At 39.6% G+C, this 24,960-nt stretch overlaps 1 protein-coding gene across 4 annotated transcripts in view; it reads left to right on the forward strand.

Moving 5' to 3' along the window:
- Positions 1–3,767: 3,767 nt before the first annotated feature.
- The window catches only part of MAPK8 (mitogen-activated protein kinase 8), a 40,419-nt gene continuing 19,226 nt past the window's right edge, over positions 3,768–24,960 (forward strand). For 2 of the 4 annotated variants that reach the window (XM_058841033.1, XM_058841030.1), the window contains exons 1-2: positions 3,956–4,076; positions 23,777–23,943. In XM_058841033.1, coding sequence (XP_058697016.1) covers positions 23,822–23,943 — 122 coding nt within the window. In that variant the 5' untranslated portion in view covers positions 3,956–4,076; positions 23,777–23,821. Of the gene's footprint in view, positions 3,859–3,955; positions 4,077–15,446; positions 15,470–23,776; positions 23,944–24,960 lie in introns of those variants that run through there. The other 2 variants (XM_058841031.1, XM_058841032.1) reach the window with 2 other exon arrangements.

The raw sequence follows: 24,960 nt of genomic DNA on the forward strand, positions 1-24,960 counted from the left end.
GATGCTCACAGGAAAATCAGCAGCATGTAACAGCCAGTGGGCAGTATGAGGCTTGGCAGTCTCTCAGTGACATTCCTGGGAAGCAGCACACCCCTCTAGACAGCATGTCAGGTCAGCAAACGAGTGCCTCCCTGCCTCCAGAAGAGAGTCATCTACTGCTGTCACCCGTCACTTCTCTTGGGAACACTGGTTGTTGTTCAGGGAGCAGATGGGGCTGCCTCAGCCAGCTCCAGCACCTCTCCTGATGTGACAAGGCCTTTCCTCCTCAGTCTGCAGAGCAGTGAAGCTCTTCTGCAAGGGCACGTGTGTAGAATATCTTGTTTCTATTTTCAGCTTGTCTAGAAGTGACTATAGACATAATCAGGCATTTACTTGCAAAATAGCAATTGTGGTTTAAGCCACCTTGTGTCTGTTTACTAGTCCCACTCAAATGAGTTACTATGTGTATTATGCTAATCCATTTTGGTGCAAAAATCAATCACTGTTTTTTACTATGGATGCTTTGTGAACAAAAATGACTACTCCTTCTATCTTTTGATCAGTTATTTTATGTTACAGAATCTCTTTTTTGACATTTTGATTTTTGTACATCATAATTTGTTGGACATTCAGATCTATTTCCTTGTCTCCAAAGATTTCAGTCTGAAGTTTATAAACTGCTTTGCAGTTTATAAACATCAATATGCTAAAACTTTGTTTACTATTCTTAGTATGGTAATTGACAAGTTAATGAAAATATTTAAAAAAGACAAAATTTTGGATGTAATTTCATGACTGCTGAATCCAAACACTTTAATGCTCATAAACCTACTAGTGTACCAGTGCAGGGGAGTGAGAAAGTTTGCAGTATTTTGACATAATTCAGATTTTACTGACACTTTTTGAATCCAAATATTTATTAAACACTCAACAACTGCTTATTTTAAAGCAGCAGTCCAAATCCAAGAGTACTGCTAAGTAAACAGTGAAACTGAGAAGGTAAGAGAATGATTAACAATTACATGTAGGCAGAGATTGATTTTCATGCTTCAGATTGTTCACTGATTTAATTTTGGAGATTCTATTCCTAAATAAACCTACTCATCAGATACTTCTCATATATAAAATTTCATATTTACTTTGAAAAGGAAGATTCAAGTTCTGAGGTTGGTGATTTCCAATATTTTTCCAAAGAGACTCTTACCACCTTTCAGCTTTTCTCACTATTTCCTATGCACCTTGTCAAACCCATCACCAAAAATTCTGTCAAATTTGTGTCGTTCTGGGGCCTCAGCAGGGCCAGTCCTCATTGGAAAGACCTTGCAGGTAACCCACACTTCATTCCACAGTCTTCTCTCTTTACACTGTTCTCCAAAACTATTCCCCCTTTCTGCTACTGATTATCTGTGAAGAAATATAATATGAATCTTCTGTCTGGTTGCCTATATGTTCTGTCCAAATGAATCCCTACTCCTGCTCTCTACTGTATCCTTCTAATCTGTTGGAAGGTCCAGAGAAAAATGGTGGCTTTGCTGCCGCCTCTTTCAAAACACCTCTTTACTTTCATGTTTATCAGGAATTTAGTTTTATATTTTCTTTGATATCACTCAGGACAATCCAGAAAACAGTTTCCACAGAGACACAGAGGAGTGTAGCCATAATGTTTATAAGAAAATACTTCTTCAATGCTTGAAAACAATACTATAGTGATGCTCAATGGCATTGAGCAAATGTCAAAGTTTCATTTTCTTACATAGGGACTAGTTTTGAAAACTGATTATACACACAATCAAAGGGAGTTTTTGTTCTTACTTGAAGAGTTACTATTTCAATATCTTGTAAATTTTGCATAATGTGCAGGAACTTTATAGCTTATCTATCACATTATCCTTATTTTTAAGCAATAGACTACTTAACAGCAAATTTATGGCATGAAGTTCTTCCCTTCAGTTTTCCTTCTTAATACCTTTACATACTTTCCAGCCTCTATTATCATGCTTAACAACACCACCAATCTGATCTTTTTGTATAATTTCTGCATTATTATTTCTGTTGCTTATCAGCTTTACATTCAAGATGGCAATAGATGCTGATTGTATACAAGGTTGTAAGGACTAGTTTTAAAAAGTCACTCAGAAATACATCTCTTTCTAAAAGCATTAACTTTGTAAACTATAAAATCTTAAGAAGAATTTGATTATACCTTAAAGGAAAAAAGAAATGTGAGAAACTTGGATCCTCAGCAAAACACCATATTATAATTTAAGGGGACTGTTGTCCTTCACTTGCAAATCTCAGTGCAATTTTACATCAGATGGGATGATCAGGAACAATGACATTTGGAATAACATCAGTTCTGTAAGACTATGGCACTTGTTGGAAATAACTGAACTGGATGAACATGATGTCATCTCACCTGTATCTTACTGTGCAGAGACCAGAGGTTAACACTGGAAGTCTATGTGCCAAGACAAATAAACATCTGAAGGTGCCATGACCTCAATCAGCCCCCATCAGCAGACAGTTTTAATTATCTGGCCAAGATGAATATGACCCATCCAGATTAAGTTTTGCACTTATGTTTCCCCTTGTGCCTTCTGAACTTTGCCATTGGCAAACATGGAAGGGAGTGCAGTATCTTGGTCTGATCTAACACACTGCAATAAGAAAAAGCCTCAGAGCTAAAAGCTGGTTAATTCTGTTTGGGAGCTGTCCCATGGAAATGATCAGAGGCAATGTGGGAAGTGTGTCTTAGAAACACAGAGCCCAGAGGCACCTAAGGAGGACTGGTGGCAGAGTCTGAGTGATAGTTTTTGTTTTGTTGGGGTTTTTTGATGTGTAGATATAAAGGAGGCATCATATATCTGTCTGTGGAAATCTGTAAAAGAACCACTTTAACAAATGGAAAGAAACTACTTAAATTAAATGAGAATTTTATAAGGGCAGCATGCAGTGGTCTTACCAAAATGGGCATATGAGTAGGATATGGACAGAATTATGGAGGTGAAACTTTTAACACCAAGATAGTGGTCAAAACAGGAATATTCTAAAGCACTGCCTTTAGCATGTAAAAGGGATAAAGAGGGATGAAAGCCGTTATCAACAAAAATCTTGATAGATTGGCATCTTCAAAAATGTGACAGAGGCCACATATTTGACAGTGAATTAAATGTGAAATGTCCGTTTTCTCAGCACCCTGTGCCTAACCAGCAGATTTTATGTATTTTTAAGTACTGCTCATAGGGCCTTTTTTGTGGTAAAAATATACAAAGGCTTGCTGCTGCAGCTTGCTGAGTGGCCTCCTTTTGTCTCTAAGCAGGGACCTTCCTGAAGAAAAAAGAAAAAAAAAAAGATTAAAAAAGAGAAAAAACCCAACAAACCCAAAATGATATACCAAGGAAAATATTTGAAGTCTAAGGAGAGAGCACTCATGTCAGGTGCCAGGAACCAAAGGCAATGATAATGAAAAACTCAAAGAGGTACTAAAGGTTTAGAGGAAAAACTGCACCAAAACAGACGCAGAGCAAGAAAATGTTACACCGCTCCAGATGCCCAATAATGAGATGAAGCACTGCCATGCCAGGCATGCAGCGGGAAGCCTGGAGCTGCCAAGGCTGTGAAAGATGTCTGAGAGCAGCACCGATGCCAGGATGCGAGGGAGGGTGCCGCGCACTGGCACTGAGCGCCAGGGCAAAGGCCTGAAAACATGCAAATATTTCCTGAAAGCCCCAGCAGGAAGAGAGGTCTGGCTACGGGGCGTAATCCAGGAAAAGAACTGCTCCAGGGGAAAGGGCGCGGGGGAGGCAGAGCGATGCTGGTTCCCCACAGGGATGCGCGGGCCCGGGGCAGCCGGGGCGCCAGAGCCCCCGCAGGGACGCGGTGGGAGCCAGGCGGGCCGGGGGCGGCGGGGCCGGGGGCCGGGGCGGGCGGCGAAGCGGGGCAGCGCCGAGCGGAGCGGGGCAGTGCCGAACCGCGGGGCGGGGCGAGCGCAGGGGGCGGTGCAGCCGCAGCCGCAGCCGCGGCGGGCGGAGCGCGGAGCGTGTGCGCGGCCCGGGCCCGGCTCATTACTCAGCGGCCGAGGCCGGAGGCGGTGGTCGGTGAGCGGGGCCGGGGCCGCAGCCCCCGCGAGCGGCGGTGGGCGGGCGGGCGGGCGGGGGGAGCGGGGCGGCGGCGCGGGCCCGGCGCGGGCCGGGGAGCGGCCGAGCCGCGGGCCCGGGGCCGGCCGGGCGGTTTTGTTTACGTTTCCACGGGCGCGAAGCGAGCCGGGGTCGACCGTGCCCTTGGCCGGGGGCGGGAGGCGGTGCGAGGCGCTCCTGCCCGGTGACCTTCCGTGCCTGCTCGAGCCTGGGGGGTCGGGAGAGGTGCGGGTGGGTAATGGCGGGGACCTCTTTGTTGGTGTGGCAGGAGGGGCAGGAGGCTCGGCGCGGGGCTCCTCCTCCTCCCGGGAGCGGGGGCACCCGGGCAGGCCGGGCTGGACGCTCCGGCTTCGGGGAAGGAGCGTTACAGGGCGGGGTGGTGGGAATGCAGCCCTCCGTGGGCAACTACCATGACCTTCCTCTTAAGAATGCCTCTTAAAGCAAAAAACACTTCTCTGGGATAATGTAACTGCTCTAGATACACGGGCTGGGGGTGACCGGCAGTGTCTTTGATTCTTTTGCCTTTTAATTCTCAGATTTCTTTCAAACGGAGTGAACTGTCTCTTTGCAGAATTTCTTTTGCTTTTGATTTCTGTGTCGTTATATCCAGCTTTCCTTCCAAAGCCTGTTTCTTTATGCCTCTCTGCCTGGAGCGGTTCCATCAGTGAAGTTTGACCTGAGCTCCTTTAATAACCTACAAAAACAAATTCCACTTGATTATTTATTCCGCTCCCCAGCTACAGTAATGGCTTTGCACATATGGTGTGGTTTTGAATCTCACGGTTGTACAGAATAGGCTTGCTGAAAGCTTTCAGGCAACCTACAAATCCTACACGCTTTGGCCTATCTGATAATACAAACACAAAGGGTGTTACGCTTGTTCGGGGATGGAAAGTATTACTTGCCCTAGGGCATGTGCATGTGGAATTGAGCAAGCTTACTCGTTGCAGCTGGATTTTACTTACAGGTGTGGAGACTTAACCAGTGGTGGTGTTGCAGGTCATGTGAGACCTGGTCTCAGTTCTAGAGATGCCAACACATGTACTTCAAGTGCAGAATAGTAACTGATGTGCTTCAGTACATGTCTGCGGGTATATCCATGTGTTAGATAACTTAGAAATGCTTTAAACTGTAGCATGAAATGAATCTGGGCCAAACTTATCTAAGGGTGCTGTCAAAGTGATTTCACTGACTTACCTAAGTGTTCCTTGTATATAATGAATGGAAGCTCTTGGTTCTTCTAATAGCAGCTAATAAAAATGTTGAATTTCACATAGTCCTCTGCTTTGATCTCGGTCTCTGGGCACAGCCATCGTCCCTATTTGCCCCACTTGATTCAAGGATGTGTAACACAGGCTAGTTTGACTGCATGGTGCATAACATGGGATGCCAGGGCAGGAACCAGACACATTGCAGGCTGACTGCAGTTCTTGATGGTTTTAAAGGCAAAAGATCAGAGAAGAGAGAGAGAAGTATCTGCTGAACAAAAACTAATTCAGAATTGCAGAGGATGTACAAAGCTGTACTCTGAAACAAGGAATTTTAATGTTTTCCACTGCAAAAGTTCCCAAGGTTTTTAGACCACTGGCTTGTATAAGCATTCAGAGTAATCTTGTGGGCTACCATTATACTTCATGGAGACTTCTAATTCAGAACTGTTAGTAAGGTCATCTATGAGGCTTCCAGGTCCTGTAGTTCTTGGACTCTGCCTTCTAGGCAGAAATAGAGTTGCCTTTTGTCTGTGATTTTTCTATTTTTCCTTTTAACCCTACTCTTTAAGGACCAAGGCTTTTGATGGCTTATTAGGTGTGCTGGCATAAGCTTCTTTGTAAATTCTTTAGGTAGAATTGTTATGCAAATATTAAGGAATAAATGTTTCAAGATGGTAACAACTGAATTTATTTTCTGCCTGTTATTTACCTGAAATAGCTATTTACTGTATATGTGTTTTGGTTTCTTTTTCATTCTTCCTCAGCTGCCTAAATTATTTGGGTGCTTGTTGTTTAAAAGGTGCTGGAAAGTACACGTTTAGCTCCTCATTTCTGACTATTGACCCAGCATTCTGGACAAATACAAATGTTCTTCCTAATAGTCTCCTGAAAAGCATGGTGTGCTATTTCTTAACCTTCATTTCCCATCCTCCCAATCCCTCCCCTTTGCAAAAAAAGTGCTCTGTTTACTCTATTTGTTATTTTCAATATATATAGTGTTTCACTTTGGAAATTAGACCAATCTTGTTTTGAGCCTGTTTGTTTTTGGTTTTTTTTAATAAAGGCTAAATGTTTATTGCTGTAAATGCTTCCTTAAAAAAAAACAACCTTAGTCCTAAATTCAAAACCTGCAGAAACAGGCTTCCATATATGTTATGGAAAGATCTCTTAGCTTTTGAAAGCTCTTTAAAAATCCAGTGAAGGCTACTTATGTTGCTTTCCTGCTGTGACATTCACCAGTTTTGCCATGGGTTCTGAAATACTTTTTTAAGGTATTCTTGTGTGTGAAGAGATACTGATCTTGGTGTACCAAGCTTATAATTAACAACTACACATTTCTCCCTAACTTTAAATTATTTTTTTCTTTCAAGTTATTAAGGACTAGTTCTTGATTCCTTTTCTGTTCAAATTGATTGCCTGTAAGCTTGATACTAAAATTGTTGTTGCCCATACATGTCATTTTTATTGTTGGATAAATGCTGCTTGATATGTGAACAGATGGGATGCTTATTAATCATTCTTAGCTGAATATTGCAGACTAATGGTAAAATGAGGCCTGACAGAAAAATATACTTCAGCTCAATGGTCAGTTGTGTTGCAAACAAAGCAAATACTGTATACGAGCGCATGTGTGTACACTTAAAATAAAACAAAAGGGCAAATGTTGATTTTACAGTGCTACTGGACAGGCTGTTTTCTGTAATTATTGATTTTTGAGTATTAAAGAAAAACCTCTGACTACCTTCCATTATTTTATTGATGCGATACCAAGCATTTCTTACTATATATATGTAAAAAGCGTGCAGGAAAATGTCTTAACCCGATATTTATTATTCTAACTATGCCTAAAGTGTCCCATCATTGTAGTCTGTATCCATCCAAACATTTATCTTTCCCCTTATCTGCTGAACAAAAGTTGAAATGTCTCAAGTCTGGTGTTTCAATTTTTGTGAAATAAGAATGATGAACAATGGGTACCTGTTTCTCACAAAAGTTTGACTCGCAAGAGTCATGGAAATGCCCAGGTTTATAAAATGAAACTCATTCTTCAGCTGTTGTTGCTGGCAGAAGAGGAGCTGGGAATTCTTCTGAGCAGGAGCAGAGCAGTGCCCCGGTAGCCCTGGAGGGTAATTCCTGCTGGGCTGCCCAGGGCAGGGAGTGCTCCCAGCTGTGGCACTGCCCTGCAGAGCTGCTGGGGTCACACACAGCTGCACTGTGCCAGAGACAAACCCGGCAATCCAGCACTGCTTCCGTAGCTGGGTGGGGGCTCAGGTACCTGAGGGTGCACAAAGGACTGGGTTTGTAACCTAGGAGAGAACATAATTGCTGCATTTAACCAGCTTTAAGAAAGGGCTAATAGAGGTGATGGAGCAACTTGCCCCTCTGAATGACTGAACAGCTGCAAGACATAAAAATGGAAATTTCAGTAGGTGGTGAGGGAATGAATGTCTTGGTGTAGCTGTCACCCCCTCTTATGGACCAAGAGTCCAGAAGGGCTATGGAATCTCTGTCCATAGGGACTTCAGACTAGACAAGGTCCAGAGCAGCCTGAGAGGAGAATACGAATTTGAAGTTCTGTTCGTTTTGTAGACGATCTACAGAGGTTCCTTCCAAGCCATATTGCAGTTCTACTGTTTATAGATTTTAAAACTATTGTTTTCCAAGTAGCTTGAGGAAGTTGGCAAAACAAAGGCACACTGATTTAGGTAAACCAGGTTGTTCAGAACTGTGTTAGAAGTTGCGAAGGGAGAAGTAATGAGATGCGATAAGCATCTTAGTTCAAGTCTGCTGGTGGCAATACAGACTTTTTTGCCCTGCACTGAACTTTCCAGCTGACTAGGCCAGAAGTGCTTCCAGGCTAGTATAAAGGCCAAAAAAAAGGATTGTGGTACCTGTCATGCCTATGATCACTGTGATGAACTTAGCAACCTATCTCCAAAGAAACAGCTAGCAGTCAACAGCTGAAGTTAGTCCAGGTCTTGCTTTCTGTATTGGAGGAACAAGTTGGCAGCTGCTGCTGCAGGGCTCTGCTGGGTGGGTAATGGTGCCTTATGCTTAGCTGGAGTATGGTTATCCTAGCAAGAGGCTTCATGGAGCAAACCAGCTCTGACTTCCAGCTGGTCACAATAGCAGTCTATGACTGCAGAGGGGTGGAAGGGCTAATAGCAGCTGGAAGAAAGAATAAGTGCCATGGTAGATCCATAAATCTCTCTTAAATGCTTGTGCTGCCTTGAGAAGATGTCCCACATCTCATTTGTTTCTATAAGTTCTTACATATTTGCCTGTTTTGCAAAACCAACTAGAGATCTTAGTGAAAATGAGATGAGCAGTACAGACAGTTACAACCCAGAGTAAGTGTTTTGTATCTTAACGAAGCAGCTGTCCTGGTATGAATCTGTAGTATTTTAATATGTGAATACAGTTGCTCATGTGTGACTCTTGAGAGAATTGTGTAGGAAATCTAATGTTAGGGATAGCACATCCTTGAGGATCCTAGATGTATACTTTAGTAGCTTTAACACCTAAAATGATGTTGGAGTGAGTAGGAATCATAATACTTACTTGCAGTATCATGTAAAAATACATAGTTTTGAAGATGTAATCCTAATGTTACATTTTACTGTGGAAACAGTGAAAGTGGATGCCATGATTGACAGGCCAGCCAGCATAAATCATGGTAAATTCTGGATTGTTCATTGTGTTTTAGGTGGTGACAAACATCCTGGTCACCTTTACAGACGGAAGAGTAGTAACATGCTAATCTAAAAGGTTTATTATAAAGGTTTAGGCTAGGTTCAGTTCTTTCATTTATACTAAGAAGTGAATATTCGGAGACACACAGTAAGAGGAAGGTCCTTGTGCATGGCAGTGGCTCATTTAATGAGCAGCAAAGCCTTCCAGCAGTGGGTGACTTTCATTTGCACAGTTGCAGCAGTGAAAAGCTCATCCTTGTTGAACAATAGACAGTGTTTCTTTTGCTGTATTTTAAAAAAAAGCATTACAAGGTTCTTGTGCCACTTTAGTGTCAAGATGGTGGAAGAAAGAAGGCAGTTCAGTTTATACGAAGATTGTATTGGATACAGAAAGGTTTTGTTAATGTTTTGTTAATTTTTTCCCATGGCACTGTGGGAAAATCAGAACACCTTGATGTGATGAGGGCTACTTTATTCTCCCTCTATTTTAGTTTACTGGAAATTGTTTAGTTTTCTTCAGAAAATTTCTCATCACAGCTCTTTGTAGGCATATCCACCAGTGCTAGTGTACAGTGCACAGCAGTGCTTCTGAAGGCTAATACTCTTATTTGAACAATGGAAATTCTGAAACTCTTCCTATTTTTGGGAACTTCTGCCATATGCTAAGGAATATTTATTTTTAATTTGTGTCTGCTGGCCTAATTGTGTCTCCTCCCAGGATGTTGCCCACTCCCAGCCCCTTTATGGGGGGAACGTTGGAGAGGCAGTGCTGACACTGCCAGCTCTGCTCAGGAATAGCCAAAACTCTGGTGTGTTCTCAACTCCTGTATAGCTCCCAGTGTAAAGCACAGCACTGTGAGGGCTGCTGTGGGAAAATGAGCTCCAGCTCAGCCAGAGCCAGTACAAGTTGTTGGCACAGAGGTGTTCCCATCGTTCCTGATGGAGCCAGCCGTGTGTCTGTCTTGGCGCCGGCTGGCATTGTCTCTGCTGGATGTGGAGGAAGCTGCTGGCAGCTTCTTACAGAAGCCACCCCTGTAGTCCCCCTGCTACCAAGACCTGGCCATGCAAACCCCATACTCAGGGGCAGAGCATCAGGCACTACTGGAGTCTAAGAGAAATGGGACAACAGAACAGACTATTGCCATTAGTAAATATTGGTGTACTTTCCTACAAATTACCCAGAAAGTAGTTGCTTTGTTTTGAGATGTGCTGCCTTCCTTCCCACCCCACTAGGAAGAAATTATTGTGCAAAGTATTGTATTGTGTTACAGGAGGTATGTCTGAAGGAATTATTAGTGCTGAAGTTGTCATGTGTTGGAGTTCTTTGTTCCATTCTAAAGCTCTTATTATAGAAGTATTTTATGCCAAATACTTTAGACAGGATTTCATAGCACATTAATCTGCTTGTATTTCAGAGATAAATGCGTGAATTAACAAAAGTAGCACATTCATAATTGGATTCTAAGTTTTCGTAGCTGGGATTAAAAGTTAAAATAAATGTAGTTTTAAAACGTTCTGCAAACTTTTTTCCCAGCTGTTACCCAAATCCTTCCTTCCTCTAATGTTCTATAGCTATTGTCCTCTTGATCACTGATATTTAATTACTATTTTAGGTCACTTTGTAGCTTTGTTTTCTGTTGTCCTTTAAAACAATTAAAGAACCATTTAATTTGTTTTTTTGCGGAAACATTTAGCTTTTATATGCTTTTTTTTTTCCCCCTGCAAGAAGAGGTTAAAAAACAAGCATTTCCTCGTACCCTGAGAATAATCCTGGAGTGGGATTTTGCTTCTAAACTTGCACAGATCTCATTTAAGCACTCGATTATTTTATTGTTAAATTCATTGCTTTGTTTTGCTGATGGTTTGTCTCTTCGTTGCTTTGCCAATGGTCACTGGACGTGCAGAGAGCTACTATATGCAGGCAGGCCTCTGTGGAATGTGGGAATTAAGGGTCCCTTAGGTAGTCAGCTGAAACAGTGTTGTGCCCAGATTAGTAATTTATTCTTTTCTTGTCAAATTCATGTTATATATGGTTCAGCTTTTTCAAATACCTGAGTAAGCTGAATGGGCCATGCCACACGATTCTGCCAAAAGTGAGCTACATTAAGCGATTGGGACTGGCATTCCCTAGAATGCAGTAGTTTCAGTTATGGTTTAGGCATGATTATGATTAAATGTGTTTTCTGGGTCCAGCAGCAGGCACTCATTGCACTTCTGACAGTTAAATTGGATGCTTAAAATAGAACAGCTTGTTGAACTGTTGGTTTACTGAATTTTCACTAATTTCAGATTTTAAGAGCATTATTTTAAAAAAAACCCATAAATTAAATTGACAAATAGTGCCCTGCAATAAACCTGGATATTAAAGCTTTTAAAAAAATGTGTACTTTGATATTCTCTCCATTTACCATTATTTTCTATAATCTTTTATTTGAGAAAGGATTAAGGAAGATCCTTGTCTTATCCTATTATTTCTGAAAAGGAGAGTTTTGCTAAGAATAGCCTTTTAATCTGTTTTCATAACAGCTTCCTTGCGAAAATGTAAAGTTACACAAGTTTTCTTTTGTTGAACCTACTGTGGTTTGTGATTTCTGTGACAAAACTGATCTGGAAGACACAATGGGTTACTTCTTAACACTGATAATAGGATTCATCATGGAACCAATCTGTAGTGGAGCTTCATATGGCAATACACTGAAGAAGCTATAGAGCTGCTCTCCTATCAAATGTAGCACAGCAGAGTTTGCAGAGTGATATTTTCTCTGTAGATACAGCACTACTCATTCTGATAATGCTAATTCTAGAAAAATGCTACCCAGTAAATTTCTTCATGGTTAATTAAAGTCACAGTTCAGGAATCCATTAAAAAAAAATCAGGAGGAAAGGTAGGATGAGAATCTTCATCATTAGAAATGCCAGTTTACAGGCTGTTTAGTATTGCATGCTGCAGCCTGTCAGCCTCATTTACAGCCTCCTGGCATTTGAATCTAAAACCTGTTTAAAAGGGAACGGAAGATACTTTTCTAAAGAATCTCTGCTGATATCTAATGACTTAATAAAACAAGAATATTTAAGAATAGAGGAACTCTGCAGTGTATTCCATTACAAATACATAATTTCACTGTAGAAGCTCTTGTGTTAAGCTTTGTGTCACATGTAGCCTTATCACAAAATACAGCCCCCTGGAAAACATGTAATGCAGAATACTATATTGCAGCAGAGTGGCACTGTAATAAACTAGAAGTGATCTGTAACTTGGTTATAATTAGTTAAGTGCTATTGGCCACAGATGAGGGTTTTCCAGAAAGGGTGCACTGGTATTCCAGAGCAGCTGTGTTGTAGGAGTCGACTGTGAGAAATGCTGAGAGGTTGTATGTGTTGCTGTCTTACTTGCTGCTGATTTGGATTACTAGGACTGTGTCTATCACCAAAATCAACTTAAAAGCCTCAGATAAACTTTGTGACTTAAGGCAGCTCTCAGGAGGTTTAAGTGTTTATTGTTGGTGTCTTTCTCTAGAGATAGCTTCATGTTTAGATTATGTAACTTTAAAGATATTATATTTCAGAAACCTGGAAATCTGGATAGCACCTGGTGGGTAATAATCACACACAATGAAGAAATGTGAGGTTTCATTTCCCTGTCACAAACTGGCAGACTCTCCTGTTTGCTTAGAGGAGAGGGAGTTGGCTGAAGGAATGGGAGATAAGCAAGCACAAATTTTCACCTTTTAATGGAGCTGATAGCACGAATTCACTTATGCATCTTTCTTTCCTTGCCTTCAGGCTACTGGAAGTCCCCGTACTTTGACTTACTTTCTCATTTTTCTGTTTTCTGAAAAGAGAAAATTCTTTAAATTTTGTTTAACTTCCCATGTGATGTAGTTAGAGCTGCTGGTGGCTGTAATGTGTGTTTTAACTAATTGGAAGGCAGGCCCTAAACCAAAAGTCTGGATAATTTCTTCTATGACCAGCTGCTTTAGTCACAGTTGTAAAAGAGACATAAAACTGAGTAGCTCGATGTGCCAGAAGTGATTCAGTTACCTGACTGGTTTAGGTAATATGTGTGTGTGTAAGATAAACAGAAACATACAGCCCATGTGGCTTTTTTCCAGTGCTTTATGGCAGTCTCTTTAATTGTCCTGTGCCATTAACAACCAATGCCTTGACTCTTCATGAACGACTATTATATGCATTTTTTTAGTATTTTTTTGTAGTAGAAGTGCTGTGATTTACAGACTAATGGCATTATGGGACAGTGTCTTAGAGTGTAGAGAAATGCAAAGGGAAGAAGGGGGATTAAGTGAAACCCTCTCAGCAGGAAGTTTACTGATAAAATGTCTGTTTTGAAAAAAGAATCACTGCAAAACTTACATTGTTTGTATGTCATTTACTGTGGGTGCATTTGTTACTGGGTTCTTCATTATCCTCCTTGTTCAAGGTATGTGATGTGTTTTATCTGACTAAAGAATTAAATTCTCAGTTGAACTGAATTTTATATTAAACAAAAGTAATGTTTTACTGGTACCAGAAATGATTGGTGTATTTTGGATGTTTTGCAAGAGATGTTTCACAATATGAAAATTTGCTTTAGAAATGTTTGGAGGGTACTCAGAAGCTGTGAATGCAGGTTCAGCAATTGGTTGATGCTGCTGACCCTTGTTCAGCAGGCAGGATGAGAAAATACTGGTATGCTGTACTTGGTTTGTGTTAATGCTTGCTTTGAGCTTCTGAGGGAAATGTGGTGTGGAGGTGCTGGCTCTGCCTGTGCTCCATGGGGAGCAGAGTGGTGAAATTGCTGGTGGAGCTTTGGTGGCTCCAGCTGCCCCAGCAGTGCTGGGAAATGGCTCACATGGAGCAGTGTTTAACAACAGGCCTTGTTTCCTCTGGCTTTCTGCATGTTTGCATGTGATCTTGCACTACCTGTTTACAGACAGTGTCAGTATTCTGCTAGTTACAGTCTTAATTTTATTGCTGCCGGTTGGAGGGCTTTCCTTACAGTTAAACAGCCTGTGAATAGTTATATCAGACTGCTTGAAGGTACTTGAGACATGGAAGTGGAAAAGCTCAAGTTCCAGTTGCCCAATACAGAAATCCCGGTTTCCAGCTTCAGGTTTCCCTAATTTCAGGTTCAGCTGTTAATATTTTGACACTGGTCACTGCACCTGTGAGTGATTCCTATTTCAGGCTGACTAGTATTTGAACATAATTTGATGCAAGTAGTTCCAGCACTGGTGCAAAAAACATGATGTTGAAAATTAGCTGTTTGAGCTCATTCCTGATTTTGTTATTAACCTTTTATTATGGGTTTTGATGACTCCTCACCTCCATTTGAGGTGAGGTTCCCAAAATAGCACAATCTGTATTGGAAACATCTATTTTTAATAGATGCTATAGTACTGATCAGATAAGTCTGACAGAGGAAGCACTAGAGAACATGCCAGCTTCAAGTTCCTATCTGTATTACTAACTCTGCAGATACAATCCCTGGGGCATCCCTGATTCTCTGACACCACAGAACATGTCTGTCCTCAGTGTCAGTGAAATTGGCTTTTTCAAGAGAGAGTGAGTAACAGCATGAAAAGGGAAAACTCAAGGGGGCTGCATTTGCCAGCAGCTGCTACTGGAAGCTCTGCTTGGGAAATAAGTATGTTCCTCTTTCCTGGAGAGATTCTTGCCTGGCTGCCAGTAATAATTCCCTTCTCCTGTCCCTCCCTTCAAAGCAAACAAGGAAGCTCCCAGTGGTAGTGCTGCTTGGAGATGAGGCTGTTTACCTGTGCTCTACCCAGGTGCTGGAGCTGCTGGCACTGCCCCTTTGTGGGCTGACTGAAGTGTCTGAAAGAAGCAGCAGGTCAATTTAACCAAGATGAAAAACAAAACATGCATTTTTTGCATGGATAAAAAAGGATAGCTCCTTCTTTGCATGTATATGTATTTTCTTTTAATGACTCCTAGTCTGTCTCTAAGCTGGAAGCTGGCTTTTAGTAGATATGAAATTTTGTGGACTCATTTTTCCCCCTTCTGTTGTAGTTTATAAAGTACATAAATATTAAGGCAAGGAAGATTTAAAATGCAGGAAACTTGCTAAGTGTAATTTAGATAAAAAAGAAAAAGTTGCTGGTTGCTTTTTTCTATGAAGAAGTTTTCTCCTTTCCTGTGCCTCAAATTCTACTACAACAGTATAAAAGGTAAAAGTTCACCTACTTTTGTATGAGAAAAAAATAGAAGGCTGAGCATGGAGTGTGTTGAAGAATTTTTGATAAATTGAGTAGCATTTGTCAGTAGCTCTGGTGTTTCCATAGAGCCTCCTTAGTTCATCCTCAGGGCACTTGGATTCTAATCTCCTGCATCATCCTCACTGTGTGTTTTACAGATGGGGTTAAAAACCACCCAAATGTTTCTCTACAAATTCTGGCTCTGCTTTGTTGCTATTTTTGTCTTCATGTTCTCCTTGGTAAGTTTCAAATATTTATTTCTGTTTTGATTTAGGATCTGAAAGAACTCTTCAGTTACTACTGATGAGGGTGAAAACTCTTAGGACCTTGTGGCTCTTGAGGCCCTTTATGCTTTTTATATACTTATTTCATCTGGAGCTGAATATTGCAAGAAAGCTCCCTCTATGTAAAGTAATGAGATTACTCATCTGTTCCAAACAACTGGTATTTGGGGGAAGACATCAGTTGTGAAGATTCAAATCAGATTGTCAGACACTATGAATCTGTGCTGTTTAAGTGGTAGGCACCTCTTTGTTATTAAAGGGCCTCCAAATGACTTTTGGAATGCATAATTAAGTTCAGTCCATTGCAATTTACCTTCAAATAGATGATCTTTTATGGAAACTGTAATAAGGTGTCTACTGGTCAAGAAAAGAGTGCTGGAGTGGAGAAGGGGGTGGTTTATTTCCCTGTATGTCCTCCCCCTCTTGCAAACTCCTCAAATTACAGTAACTACCTTAATATGGTGAGATGGCAGATACATTTCAAGAAAACTGTATCTAGTTTCCTAGATGGTTAGAAAAAGTCATCCAGTGGTCCTGCTGGAGCATTCTGTTAGTCATAATATGAATGTGTAAACTGCAGTGTTAAATTATGGCAAAGGTTGCATTTGCATTAAAGGATTTTGTTCATTGTTTATTAATTTAGGACTCTACATAGTTGCTCCCTGTTTAATTGTACTGAGGACAGAGTTAGATTAACACAGGGGGCTCTAAATGTTTGCAAGAGATTGATAAATCTGGCAAGAATGTTTGCCAAAACAGTGAAGTAATTCCTTGATATAAACAGCCTGTATTACATTTTCTTAAGTTTCATTTTCTATTGTGTACACAGGGATATTTTGCTTTATAACCAAATTTATTTTTCTATACCAAACCTGTCATCTTTTCTGAAATTAATATCTTTATTGGAGAAAGCCATCTATTTATTGTTAAATACTCAACAGGTTCTGCAAAATTAAGTAATTTGCTTTGAATTTTCCATATAAGATGACTATTAAAAAAAAGTCTTGAAGTTTAAAAAAAAGTTAAATGTGCCTTAAATTTCTTATGTTTGAGCAAACTGGAGTGAAACTACCCTTTTCTGTTTGAACATGAAAGCAGTAGGCAAGTCATAACATAGAAATCTAAATGTGTCCTTGTTGTGTTTATGCAGGTTTCCCCAGCCTTGGTACTTTTCTTGGTGAACACCTTTGCTGTACTGAATCTGTAACCAATGAAGTTTGACTTCTTGGTGGACAAAAGATATATTAAAATGTAGTTATTTTAAGAAATGTACCTGCGCTGTGCTTCAGATGTGAGCTATACAAGAATCACTCCAGTATATTTGTGGTTCTGTTTAATAGTTGCAAGTAGAAAATAGCTCCTGAGATCTGAGCTGTCGACTTTCAATTTGTGCTGTGCCACTTGTCCTGTGAGTGGTGTGAGCAGAGTTCTGTGTAGTGCAGGTGTGCAGTAGCTGAGGGGAGGGGCACTGCCATGGCCAGTGCACATCAGCTGGAGGCCTCATTAAACACATGTCAACATTGGGAATAGTTCAGGACACCACACAAGTTCAATGTGGAGGTTGTTCAGCTTAAAACCATCTGTGATCTGTGAAAGCATAATTTGAAAGCCATGCAAATCCTAGAATCATCAGTGAGAATATTCCATTTTAGAATAAGCTTCAGATTTTTAGACAACTTTGGCATTTGTAATGGTTCAGTAATATCTTGCTGCAGTTTTCACACAGCTAATGTTAACTCCTTTTTCCAAATGGTCTATCTGCATTAATATTTAACAGAGCTGAAAGTATTGTGAAGTACAACATTCAGTTTCGAGGGCAGCATGGACAAACAAAACATTAAAACCTGAGACTAACTGAATGAGCTATGAAGTTTTCTTTTGTTTTCTAAATTTGAGCCTTTGAAGCATATGTGAAAACTAGGCTGTGTTTGCACTATTCATTTAGCAGGTGTCCAGAAACCTTTAAACATGACAGCTGAAAATTAGACAAGCATTCAAAAGCACATGATGCATACAAATCAGCTATGTGTGAACTGTATTTTCACAAAGAAATTAAGTGAAATTCATTAATGTGAGAGCTTTATATATACACTGTCCATTTGTTTTGCATTCAGTAGCAAACTAGCATGTACTTGAAGAACTGTTGGATTTTTCTAGGTCAATCACAGATTCCTACAGAATGTTCGTTTTCATAGTGTTAGATGCCTTCTAAATGGAGTTATTGAATCATCATTCATAGGTAGCTTATGTTGTTATACTATGTTGATTATATTACTATTTTAACATGTAATTGATATGTAACTGTTTTATTTTAAAATTGCCTTCTTCCATTTCTGCATCTCTTTGTCATGGTCTTCATTTTCTGTCAGTCATACTTCTGAGCAGCTCCTGTAGTAATCTTTCAAAGTAGAACAGTTTTGTGTGCTCATGTAGACAGATCTGTTAGTTGGTGCTTGTGTTGTACCTCAGATATATCTTGCCCCAAAGACTGTTGTTTGCTGGTTTAGCATCCAAAGTTTCTTCCAAGATTTAGCGCACTTTATGCTTGCTTGTTTTGGAGAGGATTGCTTTAGAAATAATGAAAATGAAAACCAAGTCTGATTTAATGTAAAACTTGTAGTTAATGATGGTTGTTCCATCTCTGTTTTTTCTCATTTTTAATGTTTTATTGTATTTCAGGGTACTGGGGTAGAAAATGTCCTCTCAGCTCTACTTCTTCACTGCAGTAGAAATAAGCTGAGTATGTATAACTTCTTACACAAAAGGATATCCTTTTGAGTAAGGGATTCTGCATTATAGCATAGGATGAATCCTGGATTTTCATGTTGTGTTGTCTAATGAAGGTATAAACCGGCACTTAAGAGCACTCTAAGAGACTGAGCTGTACAGAACTAATGTTTCTCCACCCTTTAAATTGGCAGTATTCTGACCTATTCCATTTTCATATCCCTAGTGGGAAAATTATTGCTGGGGTTCCTTTTCTTTGTCTTAACAGAAGAGATGCCTCTCAAATGTATGGTTGTTGTCAGTTTTTAATGCAAACTTTGACACTTCTTGTTCACTGTCAGTATCCGTAGTGATGGGAAAGTGCAGAAGAGGTGGTAAAATATTTTGTGCTCTTACTGAAAGTAAGAGAAGTTTTCTTTCACAAGACCTGTTCCATTTCTATTCCTCTGTATGCCTGGAATGCACACATTCAGGTCACTACCTAGGAGGAGTAACCTTGCACATAATTATGCATTGTTTTCACAGTGATCTCTGATTTCAAAAGCACTGTCTTGGTCTGTATTTGATGTGAAGGCTAGCAGGTATCATAGCCAAGAAAATACTGTTTTGTGTTGGTTCTGTGAGGAAGGTAAATACCCAGATGTCTTGGGGAAAGCACATAGTTTCCCAATTAATTTCTAATTGTGGATACATAAATTTGCTGGGCCTAAATCAGGGGCCCATGAGCTGAGCATGACTTTTAATTGCCTGCTGTTTCAGCTGAACTTCTTGGAGCCCTCTTGCAGATGAGCCTGGACTGATTTTTAAAAGTAAAATTTGAGATTGCCCAAGGGCAGCCAGAATGTTGTGGTGAGGACAGGCCTGGTAACCATCTGTCCCACCAGCTCTGCACAGCTGGGAACCTCGATGGAGCCACGCTGGTGCCAGCTCTGGTCCAAACACCTTAAGTTCATTGCACTTTGCTGTGTGCTGTTCAGAGCTAAAGCTCTCGGTCTGGAGGCCCCTTGGGAGCACTGACCTCTAGTATTGTATGTGTAAAAGACATTAAATGAAACAGGGTCAGGAATTGAGTATCAAGCCATCTCACTCTCCCTTCTAAAGAAATTAATTTATACACTGCAAAGACAAGTTTACCAAATATATTTGTATTGTTTATATAATTTTCCATTGCAAGTTTTTATGTTTTGTTGGTGGTTTGTTTTTTGTTTTTTGTTTTTTTTAATCTGGTCATTTATAAGGTTTTTGACACATCTGCAGTAGGGCTTTTGAACTGAAAGTTGTATGAGCAAAGAATTAGCTCCTCCCTTTCCCATGGTACCTTTCTATCCCAAGCCCATCTGTTTCTCCAATATGTTTAGACTCCTGGAAAAACATTTTAACATATACTGTCCATACATTGTCCTGTATCTTGATAAATAAATTGAATGTTTTCTGTATTAGAGACAAAATTTAGTGTTGAAATACAGCATTATGCTGTCTTTCAGATATCTTGAAGTCAGCAAGTTTATGAAGGGCAGTCTTGTTAAGACATGCTAAAGGTACATGCCTTTCTTTAAGCTGATGCAAATGGCAAATGTGTGCATATTTGGGTATGAACATTGCTACACATGGTTTCTTTACTGTTTTAAATATACTTATTTTAAAGTTGGACGAAGACTTTTTGTCCAATTTTATTCTTAATATTATTCACTTATGGAGGAGGAGGTGTCAGTGAAACAATTTGTAAATATATTTTATATAAATATATATAAATATAAATATTTAGAAATACTTTTTAAGGTTAGCCATGATACTTTGATAGATAAATGCTACTTGGATTTTCATGGAGCTATATGTTCAATGCATCCATGTTTGTTTTTACAACTGTATCAGGCAGTACAGAACTGAGGCGTGGAAGTTGTTGACCATCTGAAGTCTCCTGCAGAACTGTTGAACTGTAGTTGCTGTCAGTGAATTCAGAATAAAACTTGTACCCAGCCTTGCAGATCCCCTAGGGGATTTTACTCTGGAGATAGCGTTACTTTCAATTCCTGTTTTTGTTGTGCTTCCTTGGGTAAATAGTACTTATGGCAATATGAAGAAGTGGTAACCACTCCAGAATATCTTAGAATTCAGTTTTGAAATATCCTTATCTCGACTGATTGCGGGCTGCCAGTAAAAGGTTGCCATGTAGTATAATTTGCTTAGGCACAATATTTTCAAGGAACGGCACAATGGTTGATGTGTGAGAGGAAATTGAAGTTTTCTATGGGATTCTTTCCGTGCTGACAGTTGACAGCATTCCAGCAAGCTGACAGTTAATGGGACAAATGTATTATTAGTTTCCTCATTAATATTAGAAATCTGGAGTCTCCATCCTTCCTCTCTTTCCGTATGTGCTTTTCTGAAATTGCTAGAAAATGGAACAAAATGTCAAATTTGAGACAGGCGAATTTATCTGATAGAGCTTAATCATGTTTTAATGAAGGACATGGCACGCATACATTGTGTAAGAATCTTAAAAGTCTGACAGTTTCTGAATTTAGACTTGCTTTAATATTTAAAGATAGGATTTTTGGTGTTTTGAATCTTTGAAGCTAGGCTTCATAAGACTAGTCACCAGTAAATTAACAGGAAAAAATACGTATTTGGCCTTCGGTTCCCAGAGCTGGGCTGCACCAGACATTTGTGAGGATGCTTCTGTTGAGATGAAAAAAGGGGGATTACAAAAGGTTCTGAGCTGAGTGGAAGTAAGCTTGGTTATGAGATGTGATGCTGACGCTCTCCATGGTTGATGGACAAAACTGTGTAGAAGTTATGAGACATTGAGGCAAGGGGTGCAGAGGAGATGAATGTCAGGGCTGGTTCAGTCTGAGGAAGCTGTAATTAATGGCTGGATGAAATGCTAGAGGGTTGGAAGCAGGGGTAAGGCATATGTAGTTTCTAAGGCCTCTGCTGATCTGAGTGCGTTACATTGAAGTGGCTTATTTACATCCCACACTCACCACACAAAACATGCAAGAAGAAATGGCTTTTCTGAGAGTTGTCTCCGTATCTTCTGAAGCACTGAATAAATCTGTTTTATGCTAGGAGAGCATGCATTTAAAATTAAGAGAGAGACCGTACCTTTTGCTGTCACAGTACAGACTGATAATTTTTGATGAATGCCATGTAGAGCTGCAGAAAAAGGAATGATAATTTAACAGCAAGTGGAGACACTCCTTCCTCACCTTGGGATGCCTTTCCTTCCTTCCTCATATTATTAGTAAAAATAAACAATGAGTTCTTTTATATGCTGCTGTATACTAAAATACTATTATGAATTATGAAATGGTTAGTAAATACAAGTTTTCTTGTACATATTGGCAAGTATATTTTACAGTTTTGAACATGTAGCAAATTGAGGCTTCAAGGCAATAAAATTTGCTTAGTTATAAGACTATGTATGGTATATGTATAAAATCAGTTACTATAAAGGAATTATTTTCTCAGAGAACACAATCTCTCAAGATCATTTTCTTAAACTATACTTACTTTGTTTCACTCTTTGATTCTATGAAGTGTACCAAAATGAAAGAAAATGCAATTAAACACTTGGCTTTGGCTATTCAAAATACTGACTTTTAATTGGAAAGGTGTCAACATTCACCTGGAAACCTTGGAAGGAGGGGAACAGTCCTTCCTGTATTTGTTTCTGAGGAATCATCCAAAGTGAAGTATTAAGCCTTCATTATCTTGGTGCTGAAATCAAACAATTAGCTGTTCCAGCTAATCCTGCACTGTTCAATGTCACTAGATCTTAATATAGTTTTAGTGGGTAACCTCAAGGTGTACTGGGTTCTCTCTCAGTTGACAATGAACAAATGTAAGATTACATGAATTAGTGTCTTCATTCTTTGTTTTCTGATTTTCAAAAATGTGTTTGGCTGATTTCATACTGTCCCAAACAGATTTTCTCTTTCCTAATTCATAGCAGGTTTTGTCATTATATGTTCTTGGGCATTTTTATTCCAAAACTACATGCAAGTACATCTGTGAACATAGTGTTGAGAAACTGGCAGAATCCAAAGGATAGCGAAGAAGGAGCTGGGGTTGGTGTCATGTTTTGCTCAGAAATCAGGCTTTTGGTCTCTCTCCAGTAAGCTGACCTGCATCCTACCAGTGCAATCTGAATACATATTTTTTCTATGTGTTAAGGAACGGTTACTATCGTCCAATTTTGCCTCCCCTGTCAACTGTGGAAGGAAGCCGAAATACTGAGAGGAGCTGCTTTGGTATTGAGTTAACTGTTTATAACAGAGGTTTGGTTTTTTGACAGCATTTTGGAAAAGGGGCCTTTAAATTGACATTTCTTTTGAGATAAATGCCAATTAAGGTAGCAGGTTTTTAATTAGTAATATATCAAATAGTTAAAAAATATCTCCTTTAAAGAACATCAGAGTGCTTTGGTTGTACCTCTAGCTGTGAAATGAATGCAGGTTAGCTAGTTAGAAGTGGAATACATAGATTTTTAAAAGAATACTACATGTGCAATATTTGTTATTATTTGTGGAGGCAGTGTTTGCACTGTGTCCTCAAATCTTGCTTAAAAATTAACAAATGTATAGTGTTGTGGCATATGGAAAGCAAGAATCTTTTTAGGACTGTTGAATAATATGGGAAAATGTTCATTAAGTTAATAACAATGGAAGACAGCATGCTGTAACTCTTGAAGAAACAAAGACAATTCTTCTAGTCAAATACTTGAACTACTAGGCATCTCTTATAGCTACACTCAAAACCTGTGTAAAGACAAAGTTAAAAGTGCACAGCTAGCACAAAAGAAATGAGAAATATTACTGTGAAATCCATGATGCAGTTTTATTTCTTCTACTGTGGATGTCTGCATTAAGGTGTTGCATTTCATTTTTTAATATGAGAGGACTATGGTGGAATATACCTCCTTTTTTCTTTTGTTCTCTCTGTGATTATTACTTTTCTCCATGAAAAATGTCTGACAAGGCCAGTTTTCCTTTTCTGGATTTGGTTGACTGTATGTGTTTCCATATCAGTGTCAGATATTCCTAGTGGTTGTGACCAAGAGTATTTTAATGATTGCAGTACCTGGAAGACTTGTTCCTGTTCTGCCACTCTTTTATTTATGGAATTATGCAATGATTCAGGTTGAATGGGGCCTCTGGAGAGTGTCTGTCCCAAGCCCTGCTCCCTTGCTGTAGGTGTGAGTATAAAGGGAAGGTAGGACTCTTGGAGCTCTCTGGATGATGTGGAGCTTCCTGCATTTTGATCTTCTGTCATTTCCATCAAGATTTTTGCTACCATATGTTAACTTTCGATTTTCTATTATTTTTTACTTTCTAGAATCTTGCCTTAGGAACATTACTAAAATACAAAATTTCAAACTCGTGCCATCTTATTACTGCAGACATTAAAAATAACTTATACGTGCACTTGGGACTTATTTGGGAAGTGTCTTGTACATCTTAAAAGGAGTTCTGCCTTATGCTAGGTTACATATAGTTGTAAAATCTTAGTTTTTCAAATTTTATTTCTTCCTAGGCCAGAAGCAAAATTTGGATGAAGTGAACTAACCCAGTTGCCGTCATGAGCAGGAGCAAGCGTGACAACAATTTCTACAGTGTTGAAATTGGAGACTCAACTTTCACCGTATTGAAACGGTATCAGAATTTGAAACCAATAGGATCAGGAGCACAAGGGATAGTATGGTAAGGTTTCTTTAAAATTTAAATGTACATTTACGTTTCCTTAACATAGGTTTTTGAGGTGTTGTGTGTTGCAGAGCAGGAGTGTGGAGAATTATCTTTTACAGGCAAAACAGCGATGTTAACTGAGGGCCATTTTTCCTCAGCAAGGGCTGTTGCTGTTGCTTTTTGACCTGTTCAGCTTTAGAAATGATGCCCTACTGTGCACATTCAGCCAGCTGTGCTGAGTCCTGTAAATTAATGGGGGAAAAAGAAACTGGATAAAGAGACTAATCCTAAACAACACTGCTTGCAGTGAAACAAAAGCCAGAAATACTCTGTATAATATTTGTAAATGTTTGCATTTCTTGATATGGTTTGTTAGGAGTCCATTTCACTTAGTTTCATAATCTGAGTAGTCCTTGATAGCAGTGAGTGAGCATTTGGGATGCTGGTTGTCATATATAAGTGCCTGATGCCATTTGGTTAAGTCTGACTTGACAATATTAAATTATTCTTTGAATAAGAGCCCTGCTGTGTGGACTGAAAAGTGTCCAGTTGATTTCAGTTGTTGACAACTAGCTGCTTGCAGGCACTATTTCCTGTGCAGTGGCATTGCCTGAAAGCGAAGTGTGGGTTTAACCTTCCTGGAAGCTTTTTTGAATGTTTGAAAAGGGTGTAACTATCACAGGACCTTGCAGATTTTTCAATTTATTGTAACTCTTAAGATGTTAACCAGGTACTTAAAAATACAAAAACATCAAGGAGGAGAAAGTTAGGGGAAAGCATTATCTCAATTCTGTTACCTCTTTAATACCTTGATCTTGTCTTGATCAGTGTAAAGAGGAAATGTGGTATAGGTGGGTTCATATTTGTGTTTTAGCAGGATTAATAAAAGAGCATAACAAATGCAAATGGAGACTTGAAGAAAGAACTTAATAAAGGGTTGTTTTTGAAATGGTAACTGCTAGCATTAAGATTACTGGTATTAACTAGCAGCAATCAAAAAATTTATCTGAATTTTGTTTGCATTTGTGTTAA

This window comes from Poecile atricapillus, chromosome 6, assembly GCF_030490865.1.
Source record: "Poecile atricapillus isolate bPoeAtr1 chromosome 6, bPoeAtr1.hap1, whole genome shotgun sequence".
In the NCBI taxonomy this organism is placed as follows: Eukaryota; Metazoa; Chordata; class Aves; order Passeriformes; family Paridae; genus Poecile; species Poecile atricapillus.